Source organism: Abramis brama (assembly GCF_963993115.1).
Source record: "Abramis brama genome assembly, chromosome: 2".
In the NCBI taxonomy this organism is placed as follows: Eukaryota; Metazoa; Chordata; class Actinopteri; order Cypriniformes; family Leuciscidae; genus Abramis; species Abramis brama.
The window spans coordinates 44643705-44666202 of NC_139964.1; the positions used below are offsets into that span (position 1 = coordinate 44643705).

The window sequence follows — 22498 nt, forward strand, 5'->3', positions numbered from 1 at the left end:
TGTCATGCACAATAATTTGCACTAGTCATAATGACGTTTGAGATATCTTTAACTTTCATTCTGCCTAATCAAAACTGAATTACAGATATCTGAAATTGTCATTTAAGATGTGTGACGAGTTGAATGTCATTTTCAATGACGTCATTGCAGATATCTGTAATTCAGTTTTGCCTAGTTAAAACTGAATTACAGATATCTCTATCTGTCGATTCGACTAGTCACAATTACGTTACAGATATCTTGAATGACAATTCCAACTATCCAAAATGTAATTACTAGTCAGAAAGACATTGTTGATATCTACAATGTTAATTCCGGATAGTCAAAATTAGCTTTTAAATGTTAAAATGGCTTGCCATAGATATCAACCTCATCGAGGTTTCGTGGTTTCCCTGGATACCATAAGACGCATTATTAATCGTTGTTGGTTGTGTACGCCTCCATCCACAGAATGTAACGACTGTAACCATCTATAGCCTACAGCCATTAATTCTCAAGCGTCTCCTTCGTCGAAATTCCACACCTTGAGGATCAACAAGTTTAATAATGCGTCTTATGGTATCCTGGGAAACCACGAAACCTCGATGAATTTCATGTTGGACAAAAGCAAGTACATTGCGCAAATTGGACTGATTTTTTCTTCTAAAAAGACCTAGCCGACCTAGACCTAAGAATGTTCTATTCTTTGTTACTGAAAGAAAGTCTAAAATATAGCTTGCTAAGTGATCCAACTCTGCCATGTCCTCTATCAGTAGGCTATGCAATGAACACTGATCAAATGCGTTATTCTCTACATTTCATTTCGACTTTTTTTTTTCTCGAAACACAACGACTTTATTCTCGAAATTTAATGAGTTTATTCTCAAGATTGTATTTCGAGTTTTTTTTCTAGAAATTTAACGAGTTTTTTCTCGAAACACAACGACTTTATTCTCGAAATGTAATGAGTTTATTCTCAAGATTGTATTTCGAATTTTTCTCGAAATTTAACGACTTTATTCTCGATATTTAATGAGTTTATTCTCAAGATTGTATTTCGACTTTTTTTCTCGAAATTTAACGAGTTTGATCTCGCATTATAATGACTTTAATCTCGAGATGGTTTTATTTTTTTATTATTGCCTGGCCCTAATCCTCTTCCGTACAATGGCTCTGTTTGAACAGAAGTGCTGATTTGATTTTGAGGCTCTAAGATTTGGATTTTGTATACATCTAGTTTCAAAATAGTCTTTATTATTATTTTATATTATTCAGGATGAAAAAATTTATGCATTTTAGAGACTTGAAACTTCTACCTGTAGCCTGTCTGAATGATGTAGTTAATGGTGATGATGACGTTGTGATATGACACTCACTTTCAAAATACACAAAATAATTGCACACAACAAATAAAAGGAGAATTTGACAGGAACATGGACACTCAAGTCACTTTCCAGGTTGCTCTGAAACCACTGAACAGAAGTCAAAACCATCTTGAAGTGAAAAAGACAGCTGAAACTAAAAGGGAAAGGTCAGATAATCTCCTAGTGCAAAGTGAAATGACATTGTGTGTGTGTGTGTGTGTGTGTGTGTGGGGGGGGGGGGGGCATTTTCTGACTCTTCCTATTACACATCTTTTGTCTGCTACTATTCCTGTGTTCCGTTCACTATTTTCCCCAAACCCCAGAAGGTGCTGATGACAAGTGTGGTGAAGTGTTCTCTGATTGAGAATGTTAGCCTCACTTAGACCTGGTACACTGAGCTTCTCTCTGAGTGAGGGGCTTCTTTACTGACAAGCCCGAAGTGAGATGTTGGAGCATGCGGATACGAGTTGTCCAACCCAGCCTTGTCCAATTACTCTTCTCTGGGGGCGTTGTCATCCAGTGGAAAGATGGCGGTCAGGCAGGTCGAGTTCTGATTAGCCGTCATGGTAGCCACAGTGTGGAGAAGAACTAGAACCAGCAAGCAAAGTTTCAGCCGGCCCTGCCCGAGCCGTGGAGTCCCCGAGGAGGTCACGGATGTGTGCTGGCAGGAAGGGTGAGTTCTTTTTAAAGTGCCGCGGGAACGGTTGTTGGACTTCTGGTCCCACCGCACATCACAGCACTCTGGCTCCTGGTTGATGTCTGGTTTCTCTGAAAGCCCTGGGGTGTATGCAAAAACAGACATCCATGTTTTGATTTTGAAAACACTCACATTGTACGATAGAGCAATATGCCTATATGACTGTAAAAAGTTCCACTAAAATTATTACTTCAAACACTTTGTTTTACGGTATGTGCACATTCATTGTACTTACAGTGTACTTACCCAGGAAAGTACTTAGTGATATAAGGTAACTAACTACATGGGTTAAGATTAGGTTTAAGGTTAGGCTCGGAGCTAATATCAGTTATTACTGAGTTATTGTAATTACTACAATAAGTACATAGTACCCAGCTAGCAGGGAACGTTCTCAGAACTTTCGCTAACATTCCCTACAAGTTTGGTTAATGTTCTAAAGAAAACATTTGAATGTAATGTTTACCGAACATTTTAAGGATGTTTTCTCATTTTAAAAAATGTTCCTATAACGTTATATGAAAACTAAGATATAACATTTTAACTGCAACATTCAAAAGATGTTTTGGGAATGTTTCTGAAGTAACAAGTTGTACTATGATCTCAAAATATCATTGTCCCTATGTTTCATTATAACAAAAGAAAAACATTCTCTCTGTCACGTTAGGAAAATGTTTTGAGGATATCATTGAGAGATGAGATGTTTAATGTTCTTTATAAAACGTTCTTCTAATGTTACGAGTTAACAAAATTATAACATTTTATTTGCAACATTTTGAGAATATTTTGGGAATGTTGTTAAAGTTAAAGTTTGTACAATGATCTCAAAATAACGTTGTCTTAATGTTTCATTATAACAAATGAAGAATGTTCTCTCTGTCACGTTAGGAAAATGTTTTGAGGATATCATTGAGAGATGAGATGTTTATTGTTCTTTATAAAACGTTCTTTTAATGTGACGAGTTAACAAAATTATAACTTTTTATTTGCAACATTTTGAGAATATTTTGGGAATGTTGTTAAAGTTAAAGTTTATACAATGATCTCAAAATAACATTGTCCCAATGTTTCATTATAACAAATGAAGAATGTTCTCTCTGTCACGTTAGGAAAATGTTTTGAGGATATCATTGAGAGATGAGATGTTTATTGTTCTTTATAAAACGTTCTTTTAATGTGACGAGTTAACAAAATTATAACTTTTTATTTGCAACATTTTGAGAATATTTTGGGAATGTTGTTAAAGTTAATGTTTGTACAATGATCTCAAAATAACATTGTCCCAATGTTTCATGATAACAAAAGAAGAACATTCTACTTGCAACATTTTGAGCATATTTTGGGAATGTTGCTAAAGTTAAAGTTTGTACAATGATCTCAATATAACATTGTCCCAATGTTTCGTGAAAACAAAAGAAGAACATTCTTCTTGCAACATTTTGAGCATATTTTGGGAATGTTGCTAAAGTTAAAGTTTGTACAATGATCTCAATATAACATTGTCCCAATGTCTCATGATAACAAAAGAAGAACATTCTTCTTGCAACATTTTGAGCATATTTTGGGAATGTTGCTAAAGTTAAAGTTTGTACAATGATCTCAATATAACATTGTCCCAATGTTTCATAAAAACAAAAGAAGAACATTCTTCTTGCAACATTTTGAGCATATTTTGGGAATGTTGCTAAAGTTAAAGTTTGTACAATGATCTCAAAATAACATTGTCCCAATGTTTCGTGAAAACAAAAGAAGAACATTCTACTTGCAACATTTTGAGCATATTTTGGGAATGTTGCTAAAGTTAGAGTTTGTACAATGATCTCAAAATAACATTGTCCCAATGTTTCGTGAAAACAAAAGAAGAACATTCTACTTGCAACATTTTGAGCATATTTTGGGAATGTTGCTAAAGTTAGAGTTTGTACAATGATCTCAAAATAACATTGTCCCAATGTTTCATAAAAACAAAAGAAGAACATTCTACTTGCAACATTTTGAGCATATTTTGGGAATGTTGCTAAAGTTAAAGTTTGTACAATGATCTCAAAATAACATTGTCCCAATGTTTCATAAAAACAAAAGAAGAACATTCTTCTTGCAACATTTTGAGCATATTTTGGGAATGTTGCTAAAGTTAAAGTTTGTACAATGATCTCAAAATAACATTGTCCCAATGTTTCGTGAAAACAAAAGAAGAACATTCTACTTGCAACATTTTGAGCATATTTTGGGAATGTTGCTAAAGTTAAAGTTTGTACAATGATCTCAATATAACATTGTCCCAATGTTTCATGATAACAAAAGAAGAACATTCTTCTTGCAACATTTTGAGCATATTTTGGGAATGTTGCTAAAGTTAAAGTTTGTACAATGATCTCAATATAACATTGTCCCAATGTTTCGTAAAAACAAAAGAAGAACATTCTACTTGCAACATTTTGAGCATATTTTGGGAATGTTGCTAAAGTTAAAGTTTGTACAATGATCTCAATATAACATTGTCCCAATGTTTCATGATAACAAAAGAAGAACATTCTCTCTGTCACATTAGGAAAATGTTTTGAGGATATCATTGAGAGATGAGATGTTGAATGTTCTTTATAAAACGTTCTTGTAATGTTATGTGTTAACACAATTAGAACATTTTACTTGCAACATTTTGAGGATGTTTTGAGGATGTTGTTGAGATAACAGATTATATAATGTTCTCAGTAAAACATTGGCACAATGTTCCATAATAACAGGAGGAACATTATCAAAACAATGTTCGTAAAATGTTTTGAGGATATCACTGAGACCTGAGATGATGAGTGTTTTTAAAAAAACGTTCTTGTAATGTGACATGTTAACAAAACTAGAACATTTTAAATGTAACATTTAGCAATCAAACTACACAATTATTGTTAAATTGAGCTTGCTGGTCTGACAGCAGGCCAACAGGGTTCACGATGGAACATATGGTGCGTTTAAGTCCTCCTGGGAAGTTTGTATTCATGAGGTTTTACAATTTTTTTAATGTTTTAAATTAATGAAGCCACTGTAAACTTTATCATCACATATTATACTGTTATATATTAATGCTATCATATTTTGTGCAGGCATTAGCTTATTTCATTGTCACTGCTGAATACCTAAGTATAGTGGTATCCCACAATGTTTCCCACTGACACGCCCCTAACTCTTCAAGATCGGGGTTAAAGAAAATCCTGAGCTTCCTACTCATATTCTCATCATTGTGTTGGCGTTCAACTTGTAAATACGATCTTTATGACATGACTTGAATGCACCAATAGCTCTAGCTTAATTAGGGACAATCCATACAAACACTCTTTGCTAAAATACATTACAGACTGTCACAGTGAGAAGTTATTCATCCTGTATCAACGCTAAAGGCCTAACCACTGCAGTCAACACCTTGGAGTCTATCCATGCTGTTAAATAAAAGTCTGTAGACAAGGGTTAGGGTTAGAGTTATGGTTAACCTTAACCCTTAATTTCTAACCCAGACCCGGTTTCACAGAGTTTAGATTAAGCCAGGATTAGGCCTTAGTGCATTTAATTAGCTTTTAAAAATGTGCCTTAGAAAAAAGAAAAAAGAAACATTACTGGTGTGCATCTTGAGACAAAACAATGGCACTGACATATTTTAAGATTTGTCAGTGCAAGTTGCTTTCAGGTAAAACAGCTCAAACGTGCATTTTAGTCTGGGACTACCTTGCCTGTGAAACCCGGGGTATATGTTGCAACTTGTATAGAATTATGCCAATGTTAGCAAAGTGTTGTGTTGGACAGAGGATTAACCCTAAACCAACAGGTTGTGTAACAGTGCCACACAGGGTGAAAAGCAAGTTGACATTATTAGGCATAAGAGTGTTTCTAAAGGAAAGGTCAATATTTTGTTAAAGTGCAAAAGGATCATTATGGGTCACATGAATGTAACTCTAATGTCACCATGACACCAATCCATTATTTTTTCATGTAGGTAAGGTATACAGAATTGTATATGAATAGCCTACATATGCAATGTTTGCTCTGTTTAATATATAATATGTTTGCTCTTTTAAACTGCTGTTGGCAGAGCAGTGGTAAATATAATTTTGTTATATATGGTATATATTATTTATGTTATTTATTATTATTATTTATATGTTATTGTAAGTTTTTATTTATTTATCATGCACTGCAATGAAGACACCATTTAACCAATTGATTAAATATAACAGCCAGCTTACAAATACAACTAAATAAATAGCACGTGCACATTTTTTTCATATTCTTTCTTTTAAAACATGTAATCTTTTCCTGTAATTGCAATGTTACCACATTATTGGCTGTCTCTTCGAGTTGTTTTGAGCATGATTGGTTATTCAGACTGTCATCCAGGAATCTGGCCAATGACAGCTATGCGCGCCTTTTACTGGTCAAGTTTGAATATTCGTCTGTTAGAGTGAGTGTGTGTGTGTGTGTGTGTGTGTGTGTGTGTGTGTGTGTGTGTGTGTGTGTGTGTGTGTGTGTGTGTGTGTGTGTGCGCGCGCTGCTGCTGCTCGGGATCTTCAGTACTAGCCTCCTTCGGTTCTGTGGCTTTTACATTGTTTAAAACATGGATTATTTTGCATCGTACTGTTACATTTTTATTTTGAGCGAGTTGCGGGATGTAAATGGACAACGAATTTTAACAACGTACGTGTAACGGACATATTGCAATCTGCGGAAGGTAAATAACTTTATTTTATATAAAAATACATTCTGCTACATCAAAATATAGTGTGTTAAATTGAGAAGCCAATTTTAAATGCGATTAGAGCAATATCGACATTATACTGCGGTCAAGCCAGCCGTGGTTTGAAAATACACGGTCAAGCCAGCCGCCAAAAAAAAAAGCGTGTGCGCCTATTACTGTGAATACGGTAATTTCAGTAACAGCAGAGAGAACGCGCTTTCAGAGCGCTTAAGTTGCCCAAATCTCTCTCTCTCTCTCTCTCTCTCTCTCTCTCTCTCTCTCTCTCTCTCTCTCTCTCTCTCTATCTTTTTTCTTTTTTCTCTCTTTCTTTTTTCTTCTTTTTCTATCTATCTATCTATCTATCTATCTATCTATCTATCTATCTATCTATCTTTTTTCTTTCTTTTCTCTCTCTCTTTCTTTCTTTCTTTCTTTCTTTTTTCTATCTTTTTCTTATCTATCTATCTATCTATCTATCTATCTATCTATCTTTTTTCTTTCTTTCTTTTTTTCTCTTTCTTTTTTTCTCTTTCTCTTTTCTATCTTTTTCTTCTCTCTCTCTTTCTTTTTTCTTTTTCTATCTATCTATCTATCTTTTTTCTTTCTTTTCTCTCTCTCTCTTTCTTTCTTTTTTCTTTTTTCTATCTTTTTCTTCATCTATCTATCTATCTATCTATCTATCTATCTATCTATCTATCTATCTATCTATCTGTGAGAGACGATATAATAAGATGCCGTATTTCGAGAGTTTTTGTACTTTACTCTGTTATCCTTTTAATTTACACTCATGTTGTCTTTGCAAGTTGTGTATTTCTTTGACTAATGTTTTTTTTTTCTTTATAGGTCACATCTAGAGAATTTTTATTTAGAGGTTTACAACATAATTATTTGCAAAAAAAAGCAGTAAAATAAAGTATACATTCTTTCTAAATACATCTTTTTTGTTTTCATATATATTTTTTACTACATTAAAAGTTTCTGAAATTCAATGTCCCATTTTACTGTAGCATTTTGGAGATACGTCAATTTATTCGACTTCAGAGGCCTATAAAGACCTCATTTCTAATAAGTAGAAAAAACTAATGGTCAGTTCTTATAGGGGACGTCCCATACAGTATACACACCTCATAACAAAACATTTTACTGTAGCGTTTTGGAGATATGTCACATTTTACTACTCCAGAGGCATATAAAGACCTTATTTCTAATAAGTAGAAAAAAACGAATGGTAAGTTCTTATAGGGGACGTCCCATACAGTATGCACGCCTCATATCAAAACATTTTACTGCAGCATTTTGGAGTTATTTCACATTTGACTACTTCAGAGGCCTATAAAGACCTTATTTCAAATAAGTAGAAAAAACTAATGGTCAGTTCTTACAGGTGTAAGGCCCGTGAAATTGGTCCAATATGCCGGTCCGCCAATACACAGGGAAGGTTATCACGTGTTCTGTCCTTACTCGTGCAAAGTATTGGTTGGTTAAATTTACAATACATTTAGTTATGTATTTTCTCGTTAATTCATCTGACTCCATAAATGAAAGGTTTTAATAATATCTGGGCCTCACTGAAAGTGAGCGAATGTTTGACTATTCCTTTTAACCATTAAAGGAACAATGTCAAGATCAGGTAGAATAATCAAATGTAACATTTTAATGTTTCAGATATCAGAGATTAATTCCACAATCAATTCAAATATCTAGAACATGGTTATACATTGGTTACACCAAATAATCTTACCCAGCTTGTACCTGATAGAGAGAGAGAAAGGGAAAGAGAGAGAGAAAGAGAGGGAGAAAGAGAGAGAGAGAGAAAGAGAGAGAAAGAGACCACCTATTCCAATTCGTGTCCAGCCAAGAAGAAGAGCCCCGAGAGTCAGAGCACACCTTCCTTTATACTGTTTGGCCAGGTGACATGGGGGATGGGGAAAACCACCCTCAAATGGCTTAACCAGTTTTCTCTAAACTTCTATAAACCTTATTACCTTTTATGTTATCTATCTGGATATGAGATATCTGTACCACTCACTTTGAGACATTTCAAATGACACCAAAAACATATCAGTCATTGATAAACATTCACATTAAACCATGTTCTTGTGTGAGTTCTTTGTTTCTGAGGGGAAGAAAGGCTGTATGGGGGAGGTCGAATGTTAATTAGCCAGCAGGGCCATTTTGTCCCTTAGACCAGGCCCCAATCAGTATTTTCAGTCTTACACAGGGGACGTCCCATACAGTATGCACACCTCATATCAAAACATTTTACTGCAGCATTTTGGAGTTATTTCACATTTGACTACTTCAGGGGCCTATAAAGACCTTATTTCAAATAAGTAGAAAAAACTAATGGTCAGTTCTTACAGGGGACGTCCCATACAGTATGCACACCTCATATCAAAACATTTTACTGCAGCATTTTGGAGTTTTGTAACATTTTACTACTTTAGAGGCCTATAAAGACCTCATTTCTAATAAGTAGAAAAAACGAATGGCCATTTCTTATAGGGGACGTCCCATACAGTATGCACACCTCATATCAAAACATTTTACTGCAGCATTTTGGAGTTATTTCACATTTTACTACTTCAGAGGCCTATAAAGACCTTATTTCTAATAAGTAGAAAAAAACTAATGGTAAGTTCTTATAGGGGACGTCCCATACAGTATGCACACCTCATATCAATACATTTTACTGCAGCATTTTGGAGTTATTTCACATTTTACTACTTCAGAGGCCTATAAAGACCCCATTTCTAATAAGTAGAAAAAAGTAATGGCCATTTCTTATAGGGGACGTCCCATACAGTATGCACACCTCATATCAATACATTTTACTGCAGCATTTTGGAGTTATTTCACATTTTACTACTCCAGAGGCATATAAAGACCTTATTTCTAATAAGTAGAAAAAAACTAATGGTAAGTTCTTATAGGGGACGTCCCATACAGTATGCACGCCTCATATCAAAACATTTTACTGCAGCATTTTGGAGTTTTGTCAAATTTTACAACTTCAGAGGCCCATAAACACCTCATTTCTAATAAGTAGAAAAAACTAATGGTCAGTTCTTATAGGGGACGTCCCATACAGTATGCACACCTCATATCAAAGCATTTTACTAGCGTTTTGGAGTTTTGTCACATTTTACTACTTTAGAGGCCTTTAAAGACCTCATTTCTAATAAGTAGAAAAAACTAATGGTCAGTTCTTATAGGGGACGTCCCATACAGTATGCACGCCTCATATCAAAACATTTTACTGCAGTATTTTGGAGTTATTTGACATTTTACTAAGTCAGAGGCCTATAAAGACCTCATTTCTAATAAGTAGAAAAAACGAATGGTCAGTTCTTATAGGGGACGTCCCATACAGTATGCACACCTCATATCAAAACATTTTACTGCAGCATTTTGGAGATATGTCACATTTTACTACTTCAGAGGCCTATAAAGACCTTATTTCTAATAAGTAGAAAAAACTAATGGTCAGTTCTTATAGGGGACGTCCCATACAGTATGCACACCTCATATCAAAGCATTTTACTGTAGCGTTTTGGAGTTTTGTCACATTTTACTACTTCAGAGGCCTATAAAGACCTTATTTCTAATAAGTAGAAAAAACTAATGGTCAGTTCTTATAGGGGACGTCCCATACAGTATGCACGCCTCATATCAAAACATTTTACTGCAGCATTTTGGAATTTTGTAACATTTTACTACTTCAGAGGCCTATAAAGACCTCATTTCTAATAAGTAGAAAAAACAAATGGCCATTTCTTATAGGGGACGTCCCATACAGTATGCACGCCTCATATCAAAACATTTTACTGCAGCATTTTGGAGTTATTTCACATTTTACTACTTCAGAGGCCTATAAAGACTTTATTTCTAATAAGTAGAAAAAACTAATGGTCAGTTCTTATAGGGGACGTCCCATACAGTATGCACACCTCAAATCAAAGCATTTTACTGCAGCATTTTGGAGTTTTGTAACATTTTACTACTTCAGAGGCCTATAAAGACCTTATTTCTAATAAGTAGAAAAAACTAATGGCCATTTCTTATAGGGGACGTCCCATACAGTATGCACACCTCATATCAAAGCATTTTACTGTAGCATTTTGGAGTTTTGTAACATTTTACTACTTCAGAGGCCTATAAAGACCTCATTTCTAATAAGTAGAAAAAACTAATGGTCAGTTCTTATAGGGGACGTCCCATACAATATGCACACCCTGATATCAAAGCATTTTACTGTAGCGTTTTGGAGTTTTGTCACATTTTACTACTTCAGAGGCCCATAAACACTTCATTTCTAATAAGTAGAAAAAACTAATGGTCAGTTCTTATAGGGGACTTCCCATACGGTATGCACACCTCATATCAAAGCATTTTACTGCAGCATTTTGGAGTTTTGTCACATTTTACTACTTCAGAGGCCTATAAAAACCTAATTTCTAATAAGTAGGAAAAAAGTAATGGTCAGTTTTTACAGGGGACGTCCCATACAGTATGCATACCTCATATCAAAGCATTTTACTGCAGCATTTTGGAGTTATTTCCCATTTTACTACTTCAGAGGCCTATAAAGACCTCATTTCTAATAAGTAGAAAAAACTAATGGTCAGTTCTTATAGGGGACGTCCCATACGGTATGCACACCTCATATCAAAGCATTTTACTGCAGCATTTTGGAGTTTTGTAACATTTTACTACTTCAGAGGCCTATAAAGACCTCATTTCTAATAAATAGAAAAAACTAATGGTCAGTTCTTATAGGGGACGTCCCATACAGTATGCACACCTTATATCAAAGCATTTTACTGTAGCGTTTTGGAGTTTTGTCACATTTTACTACTTTAGAGGCCTATAAAGACCTCATTTCTAATAAGTAGAAAAAACTAATGGTCAGTTCTTATAGGGGACGTCCCATACGGTATGCACACCTCATATCAAAACATTTTACTGCAGCATTTTGGAGTTTTGTAACATTTTACTACTTCAGAGGCCTATAAAGACCTCATTTCTAATAAGTAGAAAAAAAGAATGGTCAGTTCTTATAGGGGACGTCCCATACAGTATGCACACCTTATATCAAAGCATTTTACTGTAGCGTTTTGGAGTTTTGTCACATTTTACTACTTCAGAGGCCTATAAAGACCTCATTTCTAATAAGTAGAAAAAACTAATGGTCAGTTCTTATAGGGGACGTCCCATACAGTATGCACACCTCATATCAAAGCATTTTACTGCAGCATTTTGGAGTTTTGTCACATTTTACTACTTTAGAGGCCTATAAAACCCTAATTTCTAATAAGTAGAAAAAAGTAATGATCAGTTCTTATAGGGGACGTCCCATACGGTATGCACACCTCATATCAAAACATTTTACTGCAGCATTTTGGAGTTTTGTAACATTTTACTACTTCAGAGGCCTATAAAGACCTCATTTTTAATAAGTAGAAAAAACTAATGGCCATTTCTTATAGGAGACGTCCCATACAGTATGCACACCTCATATCAATACATTTTACTGCAGCATTTTGGAGTTTTGTAACATTTTACTACTTCAGAGGCCTATAAAGACCTCATTTCTAATAAGTAGAAAAAACTAATGGTCAGTTCTTATAGGGGACATCCCATACAGTATGCACACCTTATATCAAAGCATTTTACTGTAGCGTTTTGGAGTTTTGTCACATTTTACTACTTTAGAGGCCTATAAAGACCTCATTTCTAATAAGTAGAAAAAACTAATGGTCAGTTCTTATAGGGGACGTCCCATACGGTATGCACACCTCATATCAAAACATTTTACTGCAGCATTTTGGAGTTTTGTCACATTTTACTACTTCAGAGGCCCATAAACATCTCATTTCTAATAAGTAGAAAAAACTAATGGTCAGTTCTTATAGGGGACGTCCCATACGGTATGCACACCTCATATCAAAACATTTTACTGTAGCGTTTTGGAGTTTTGTCACATTTTACTACTTTAGAGGCCTATAAAAACCTAATTTCTAATAAGTAGAAAAAAGTAATGGTCAGTTTTTACAGGGGACGTCCCATAGAGTATGCACACCTCATATCAAAGAATTTTACTGCAGCATTTTGGAGTTATGTCAAATTTTACTACTTCAGAGGCCTATAAAGACCTCATTTCTAATAAGTAGAAAAAACTAATGGTCAGTTCTTATAGGGGACTTCCCATACGGTATGCACACCTCATATCAAAGCATTTTACTGTAGCGTTTTGGAGTTTTGTCACATTTTACTACTTCAGAGGCCTATGAAAACCTAATTTCTAATAAGTAGAAAAAAGTAATGCTCAGTTTTTACAGGGGACGTCCCATACAGTATGCACGCCTCATATCAAAACATTTTACTGCAGCATTTTGGAGTTATTTCACATTTTACTACTTCAGAGGCCTATAAAGACCTTATTTCTAATAAGTAGAAAAAACTAATGGCCATTTCTTATAGGGGACGTCCCATACAGTATGCACACCTCATATCAATACATTTTACTGCAGCATTTTGGAGTTTTGTAACATTTTACTACTTCAGAGGCCTGTAAAGACCTCATTTCTAATAAGTAGAAAAAACGAATGGCCATTTCTTATAGGGGACTTCCCATACAGTATGCACGCCTCATATCAAAACATTTTACTGCAGCATTTTGGATTTATTTCACATTTTACTACTTTAGAGGCCCATAAAGACCTCATTTCTAATAAGTAGAAAAAACTAATGACCATTTCTTATAGGGGACGTCCCATACAGTATGCACACCTCATATAAAACTATTTTACTGCAGCATTTTGGAAATATGTCACATTTTACTACTTTAGAGGCCTATAAAGACCTTATTTCTAATAAGTTGAAAAAACTAATGGCCATTTCTTATAGGGAACGTCCCATACAGTCAGTACACCTCATAACAAACTATTTTACTGCAGCATTTTGGAGATATGTCACATTTTACTACTTCAGAGGCCTGTAAAGGCCTTATTTCTAATAAGTAGAAAAAAGTAATGGCCATTTCTTATAGGGAACGTCCCATACAATATGTACACCTCATAACAAAACATTTTACTGTAGCATTTTGGAGATATGTTCCATTTTACTATCAGAGGCATATAAAGACCTCATTTCTAATAAGTAGAAAAAAGTAATGGTCAGTTTTTACAGGGGACGTCCCATACAGTATGCACACCTCATATCAAAGCATTTTAATGCAGCATTTTTTAGTTTTGTCACATTTTACTACTTTAGAGGCCTATAAAGACCTAATTTCTAATAAGTAGAAAAAAGTAATGGTCAGTTCTTATAGGGGACGTCCCATACAGTATACACGCCTCATATCAAAACATTTTACTGCAGCAATTTGGAGTTATTTAACATTTTACTACTTTAGAGGTGTATAAAGACCTCATTTCCAGTAATTAGACCACAGCCAGGACTGCCTCCCACGGCGGCGGCGCAGGAGGCAGTAGCCATGGAGTGAAGAGTCCAGACGCCACCATGGGGACTGCCGGTGGTGACGACAGTGATGGATGTGGAGCACACAGCGTAGCCAGAGAAGCCATGAGGCAGTGAGACACAAAGACCTATGCGACCGTGGCTGGGCAGCAGCGACGACCCCCTTAGGTGGAAGCAGGGATCCTGAGGTTAGAGGCTGAGCTGGAGCGACCATATGTGAAGGTGGAGCCTGAGGGAGTGCGGGGCTAGCCAAAGCTGAAGAGGTGGAGGGCCACAGGGCAATAAATGGGCCACAAGTCCATGGCAAAAGTGGTGCGATGACCAACCCAAGTGGAGCCGACGTGCCGAGGGAGCCCGGCGAGGCCGGCGGGGCCGAATGGCCAATGGTCCACGTTGGAGTCGAGGGTGGTAAGAGCACAGGAGCCAGGGCGACGGGTAGAGGTGGAGTGGAGGCGGAGCACTCAGAGGCTGGAGGCGGAGCCACAGTCTCCACACTCCCAGGAGGAGATGGCTCCCAGCAGGCCCAAGATGTAGCCGTGCCACTGAGAGGAGGCTGAGATGCACTGCGGGACAAATGGGAGGAGGAGATGACTGGGTGGCAGGAGTGTCTTGGGACTGCAGAAACATACAGATACTGAGGAAACATACACACTTATTACAAGTGGTTTGGAGAGGTGGTGGGAGAGGGAGGTTGGACGGGACAAGTGAATTCATTCTCGCTGCTTTCGGTGGGCTCATGCTGCTGATCCTCACAGTCTGGGTGATCTTGGCTGGGAACTGGGTTGTAAATGGGACTGGCGTTGTTGTCCAAAACTCCAAATTGCTGCAGTAAAATGTTTTGATATGAGGTGTGCATACTGTATGGGACGTCCCCTATAAGAACTGACCTCTATTTATTAGAAATAAGGTCTTTATAGGCCTCTGAAGTAGTAAAATGTGACATAACTCCAAAATGCTGCAGTAAAATGCTTTGATATGAGGTGTGCATATTGTATGGGACGTCCCCAATAAGATCTGACCGTTAGTTTTTTCTACTTATTAGAAATGAGGTCTTTATAGGCCTCTGAAGTAGTAAAATGTGAAGTAACTCCAAATTGCTGCCGTAAAATATTTTGATATGAGGCGTGCATACTGTATGGGACGTCCCCTATAAGAAATGGCCATTATTTTTTTCTACTTATTAGAAATGAGGTCTTTCTAGGCCTCTAAAGTAGTAAAATGTGACAAAACTCCAAAATGCTGTAGTAAAATGTTTTGATATGATGTGTGCATACTGTATGGGACGTCCCCTATAAGAAATGGCCATTAGTTTTTTCTACTTATTAGAAATTAGTTCTTTATAGGCCTCTGAAGTAGTAAAATGTGACAAAACTCCAAAATGCAGCAGTAAAATGGTTTCATATGAGGTATGCAAACTATATGGGATGTCCCCTATAAGAACTGACCATTAGTTTTCTCTACTTATTAGAAATGAGGTCTTTATAGGCCTCTGAAGTAGTAAAATGTGACAAAACTCCAAAATGCTGCAGTAAAATGTTTTGATATGAGGTGTGCTGTATGGGACGTCCCCTGTAAAAACTGACCATTACTTTTTTCTTCTTATTAGAAATGAGGTCTTTATAGGCCTCTGAAGTAGTAAAATGTGAAGTTACTCCAAAATGCTGCAGTAAAATGTTTTGATATGAGGTGTGTATACTGTATGGGACGTCCCCTATAAGAACTGACCATTACTTTTTTCTACTTATTTGAAATAAGGTCTTTATAGGCCTCTGAAGTAGTAAAATGTGAAATAACTCCAAAATGCTGCAGTAAAATGTTTTGATATGAGGTGTGCATACTGTATGGGACGTCCCCTATAAGAAATTACCATTAGTTTTTTCTACTTATTAGAAATGAGGTCTTTATAGGCCTCTGAAGTAGTAAAATGTGAAATAACTCCAAAATGCTGCAGTAAAATGTTTTGATATGAGGCGTGCATACTGTATGGGACGTCCCCTATAAGAAATTACCATTAGTTTTTTCTACTTATTAGAAATGAGGTCTTTATAGGCCTCCAAAGTCGAATAAATTGACGTATCTCCAAAATGCTACAGTAAAATGGGACATTGAATTTCAGAAACTTTTAATGTAGTAAAAAAAATATATAAAAACAAAAACAAAAGATGTATTTAGAAAGAATGTATACTTTATTTTACTGCTTTTTTTTGCAAATAATTATGTTGTAAACCTCTACATAAAAATTCTCTAGATGTGACCTATAAAGAAAAAAAAAACATTAGTCAAAGAAATACACAACTTGCAAAGACAACATGAGTGTAAATTAAAAGGATAACAGAGTAAAGTACAGAAACTCTCGAAATATGGCATCTTATTATATCGTCTCTCACAGATAGATAGATAGATAGATAGATAGATAGATAGATAGATAGATAGAAAAAGAAGAAAAAAGAAAGAGAGAGAGAGAAGAAAAAGATAGAAAAAAGAAGACAAAAAGAAAAGAGAAAGAGAAAAAAGAAAGAAAAAAGATAGATAGATAGATAGATAGATAGATAGATAGATAGATAGATAGATAGATAGAAAAAGAAAAAAGAAAGAGAGAGAAAAGAAAAAGATAGAAAAAAGAAGACAAAAAGAAAAGAGAAAGAGAAAAAAGAAAGAAAAAAGATAGATAGATAGATAGATAGATAGATAGATAGATAGATAAAGAAGAAAAAGATAGAAAAAAAGAAAGAAAGAAAGAAAGAGAGAGAGAGAGAAAAGAAAGAAAAAAGATAGATAGATAGATAGATAGATAGATAGATAGATAGAGAAGAAAAAGATAGAAAAAAAGAAAGAAAGAAAGAGAGAGAGAGAGAAAAGAAAGAAAAAAGATAGATAGATAGATAGATAGATAGATAGATAGATAGATAGATAGATAGAAAAAGAATAAAAAAGAAAGAGAGAGAAAGAGAAAAAAGAAAGAAAAAAGATAGATAGATAGATAGATAGATAGATAGATAGATAGATAGATAGATAGATAAAGAAGAAAAAAGAGAGAAAAAGAGAAAAAAAGAAAGAAAAAAGATAGATAGATAGAGAGAGAGAGAGAGAGAGAGAGAGAGAGAGAGAGAGAGAGAGAGAGAGAGAGAGAGAGAGAGAGAGATCTGGGCAACTTAAGCGCTCTGAAAGCGCGTTCTCTCTGCTGTTACTGAAATTACCGTATTCACAGTAATAGGCGCACACGCTTTTTTTTTTTTTGGCGGCTGGCTTGACCGTGTATTTTCAAACCGCGGCTGGCTTGACCGCAGTGACATACTGTCAATGTTTCAGGCTAAGCATGTGTAACGTTAAATATTGTCAGCTAACTTAGTTTTTGATAAAAAAAAATAAAAAAAGGAGCTTTACAATGAGTGAACTGAGAACATTGTGTCTTTATACAGAGAGGAACTCGAACCACACTATGAAAACTAGGCTTTTGAATATTGTTGATCGCGGGATATCGGCCTACCGTCAAAATGATGAGTCATCATCATATTATGTTTTTGAGCTGGTGAGTAAAATTTTGCAAGCTTTTGCAAATGTCTCTTTTAGTAAGTAAATACAAATAGCTAATAATATTGCTGTATGTGTGTGTTTCCCATTATCTAGGAATTTTGGGAATAAATATTATCCAGCCACACGATCTTGCGGTGAGTATTGTCATAGTAAAATACACGTGAAATAGAGGCAGAACATGTAAACTCTGCTCAAAGGCACACTGGTCCAAACCCTCCAGACAATATTTTACCTGTCTTCTTGATATGAGTTTACGGGCCTAGCTGACCCAAACATAAATGTCCTTTCAAAATGAAATTATTTTCAAACCTGTATGACTTACTTTTGTGAAACACAAGAATGTTGGGAATAAAACAACATTGGAACCCATTTTATGGAAAAAAAACAAAACAGTGAAGTCATTTCTCAAGATATCTTAATTAAGGTTATACAAAATAAATTCATACAGTTTTGGAACAACATGGAGTACCGGTAAATAACGAGAGAACTTTTTAGGACATGTTCCCAGGGTCCTTTGCTAAATTAACCATGGTTTTTATTATAGTAAAGTGTAGAAACAATGTTTTTATGGTGGATTGATTACAATAATTTATTACCATTTAGTTAGTGTAGCAAAACCATGGTTAATGTTAGTAAGGGTTCTCCAGATTTATATAGCCTAACACTTAAGGAAAACATAAAAAATGGTCCTATGTCACCCAGATCAATAGTCTGTTAACACACATTAACACACTTTTTAAATTTTCTTAAGATCAAGCATTGGAACAATGTTCACGGAGCAGAACAGGCACCAACAGAGAAACAAGTCCATCACTAGTAAGTATCCACTGCATTTTATAAAACCGTAGTCAATTTTAAAGGCACAATGCACTCCAAAATAAAAATGATCTCTTTTTTTCTCCCTCGTGCCTGATTTATATCTGTCCCAGATTTATATCTGACTTTCTTTCCACAGAGATTTTTAGAAAAATTATCATTAAAGAGAATCATATAAAGAGAAATGTGGGAGGAGCTTGAATTTATTACCTAGCCCTGTTTGTTTGAACCGCGAGAGCCGTCAAAGCTTATGCTACTCCTACGTCATACATCGACAAGAGGCTTTTATAGTCTACACGTCGGATGCAAGCAACTTGCAGTTTTGCCCCCACCAACAACGCATAGTATTGCATACAATGGTGCGTCGCGTATCAAAAACTGGGACGACACATTTTGCTACGCATAGATGCATAATGGCGGCCGAAGTGTAGCGATGCGTAGCCTTGCAGGCGCGTATGCGTATCGATGCGTTGACTCTATAACTCTTTGGGCGTAATTTGACTTGCATATGGCTGTCTGCTGGAAGCTAGTTATTTAAGTCGATAAAGTTATAAATATGGTAGGGCTGGGGGAATTAACACGTTAATCTTTGCGATTAATTTGAGATGCATAACGAGTTAAAAAAAAATAACGCAATTAACGCAGCACTTTTTTTGCCTCGTTTTAATGACTTCCTGTTGCGGAAAAGGCTGCAAAATATGCCGTCCCGCCCCTCCGTGTTCGGCGATCAGGTTTTATTCTCACGCAGCTTTCATGAGCGGGTCTTTTCCGCGCCGCGCTCTCCATTCCGTGTGTGTGTGTCGGCGCACTGACACACACACACAACATTGAGCAAACATTGAGCTCTTTGCTCAATGTTCTGCTCCGTGTTTGCGCTGCGTGTTCTGCTCTGTCGTTAACGGCCCAAACGCTCCAATCATGTACCGATCATGCACTGGAAAGCAAAGTCAAATAACGTGAATTTTCTCAGTAGTAGACTTCTGTGAAATAGCCCTACTGAGCTGGTATAGTCATGCTGGCAACAATGGTAAAATTACCTGCTCTGATCACATGCTCTTGTAATAATAGCTTTGTAGGACTATGTTTTATTTTGATAATTAGTAAAAAAAATATATATAATAATAAATTGTTAAATTGATTATGTTGATTGATTATTGAAAAATAATAATATATTGATATATTGATGTTTAATATTATTTTAATACAGGGCTATTTTCTGTTCCTTTTTTCCTGTGTTGTTTAATTAGGTTATTCTAAGTTTAAATATTGATGATTACAAGCTTGGGGGAAATGCAATTAATTGCATTTAATTACAGCAAATTGTGTAAATAATCAGTTACTTTTTTTTAATCGATTCCCAGCCCTAAAATATGGATATGTTTCTTACACGAACGCATCACTTCGCTTCACCTTTCGCCTTTATTAACCTGCCAGAGCCGTGTGGAGTACTTTTATCATGGATGGATGCATTTTTATGGACTTGTCAAAAAAATCCCACAGGGAGCTACAGAATAAGAAATCTTTGAAGTCCACTTTTTTACTGTCTGTTTCCATCAGTAAAATTACCGTTTTTTTTGGGGTTTTTTCTCTCAGAATTGTGAGGCAGGAACACACAATTGCAAGAAAATATCAGAATTGTGAGCTGTCTTTTTTACTCCCCTCAGAATTCACCCTTCGAGGGAGTTTGATTGACAGGTATTTATTTTTTACATTTCTATTTTACAAAAAATATTTTTTTTTCTACAGAAATTACACAAATTAAACGTTGAGACTTTGTTTCATATCAAAAGTAACCTGCTCTGTCTTGTCTCGGCGTTTAGACGTTTCAACGTTTTTTCTTTGATCCGCAATGTATTTTTCATTGCGTGACAACATGATGTGTGGCGTGAGAGCGCCATGGCTTGTTGGACATAGCAACAGTAACTAAAGGGGGCGGGTCTTTGCAAATTGCATTAACCATGGCTGCCTGTTAATTATCACTGGACTACTTCGCTCTCGCATCTCCCAAAAGTTTTTTTTTGTTTTGTTTTCTTGATTCCATTTTAATGGTTTAATTAAATTGCTATAACCAATTATTTAAAATGTAATGATTTAAGCAAAACTTTCTTCAAAGGTTAAACCAAACTTTTATTTGACGGATTGCCGTGTAGACATTTGAGTCTCTCTGTGTTTTATGATGATAGTTTTTCTCAAATGAAGCTAAAATGCTGCTGAAGAGCGGCTGTATTGATGAAGTGCATTAATGAGAAAAGACAGCAAAAACAAAATAAGCCAGAATTGCTTTTTTTTCTCAGGTTTTACTAATTTATCCTGTGATTCTGACTTTCAAACAGCCAATTGCGAGTTTATATATCGCACTTCTGAGAAAAAAAAGTTTGAATTGTGAGTCGCAATTACCTTTTTTAAAAATTGTATTCCATGGCGGAAACAAGCTTTCATATGCACAGACAGTAGCTCACATTTAACATGCAGATTGTGCGCACACAGAAACCTACTGGAGCACAGAAAGTTAGTGTCAACACTGTCCTGTGATTTCTCAATAAGAAACTGCGTAGAAACAGAAGTTATAGCATATTTCTTTCTGCTTTTGAAGTAACTAAAACTTACAGCTTAGCTAATAGCAAAGAGACGATACACAGGTATGATTAAATCACACTAGAAATTGTTCCATCGCCAATGCATTCAAATGCAGTTCTACTTTATCTGTATCTGATTTAAAACAAGCAGAAATCTGTAAGAAATGTAACAATCCATAGACAATATAACTGATGAAAATGAGCTGTTCGTGAGCAGAGCAGTGCAAAAGCATCGTGGGCAGTGCTGTGACATGCTGCAGCTGTGCTCAAGGTGACCTGAGTTCAAGGTTAACACTTCTCAAGCCAAGTTTGTAGTTTGTTAAAATAATTTAGCCTCTAGTTGTGTTATTAACATGTATATAATGGATTAAGTATATGTTTTAAATTACAGAAACAAAATAGATACTCATAAGGTATCATATTTATACTTTTAAATAAACTAATCTAATTAATTTCTGATTAATAATTAGGCTGGCTAATTTTGAAAGTTTTCAAAGTCAATATTGCTTGTGATCTTAATATGTAATATGTATTTGTATTATTTTTGTTTACACTGTTGCATGATCTTCTTTTATAGGCTATGAGGAAAAACTCTACCATGCACACAGAGAATGGAGCTCAATTCTGCTAACTGGGATAGCAGCTGAAAAACAAGAAGAGAAGAACAGTAGAACACCTATTAATGCAGATGACTTTATTCTTTTTCTGCAAGAACCAAGACAACCAAAGACTGATGATGAGCGCTCTGAGCAAACAGCAGTCAAGACGTGTGATTGCACATTGGACTTTACTGAGTTCTTCATGTAATGTTGGGCATCTACTGTACGCAGAACTTCTAATAATTTATGTGGATGCCATTCATAATCCTGTTAGATTTTTGTTTTATTTTAGAGATTAATAAAATTGTATGTTTTAACAATGTTATAGCTAAGCATTTTTTATGTTTAAGAGAACATTTTGGGAACAAAAATAAAAACACCCCCTGAAAACTTTCTAAGAACGTTAGAGAATAATGTTGTAAGAATGTTACACCTAAACATTTGAATAATGTTTTTAAATAATGTTATCCGAACATTTAAAAGAACATTCTGGGAACAAAAATAAAACTATCCGCTTACAACATTATAAGAACGTTAGAGAATAATGTTATAAGAATGTTATTACTAAACATTTTAATAATGTTTTTAAAAAAATGTTCTCTAAACATTTAAAAAAACATTCTGGGAACAAAAATAAAACTACCCGCTGAAAACATTATAAGAACGTTAGAGAATAATGTTATAAAAATGTTACTACTAAACATTTTAATAATGTTTTTAGAAAATGTTCTCCA

The 22498-nt window shown here is 35.3% G+C and overlaps 1 protein-coding gene and 1 long non-coding RNA gene across 2 annotated transcripts in view; one reads left to right on the plus strand and one right to left on the minus strand.

Annotated features, from left to right (window-relative positions):
• Nucleotides 1-1833: 1833 nt before the first annotated feature.
• The window catches only part of nalf1a (NALCN channel auxiliary factor 1a), a gene marked incomplete at both ends in the record, with an annotated part of 253860 nt that continues 233195 nt past the window's right edge, over nucleotides 1834-22498 (minus strand). Inside the window, one exon of the mRNA XM_084106989.1 lies at nucleotides 1834-2120. Coding sequence (XP_083963115.1) covers nucleotides 1834-2120 — 287 coding nt within the window. The remainder of the gene's footprint in view (nucleotides 2121-22498) is intronic.
• Nucleotides 17584-22157, plus strand: LOC311078258. Its single transcript, XR_014605099.1, has 5 exons — nucleotides 17584-17768; nucleotides 17867-17907; nucleotides 18525-18589; nucleotides 20183-20284; nucleotides 21743-22157. It is a non-coding gene; the product is annotated as an uncharacterized lncRNA (long non-coding RNA).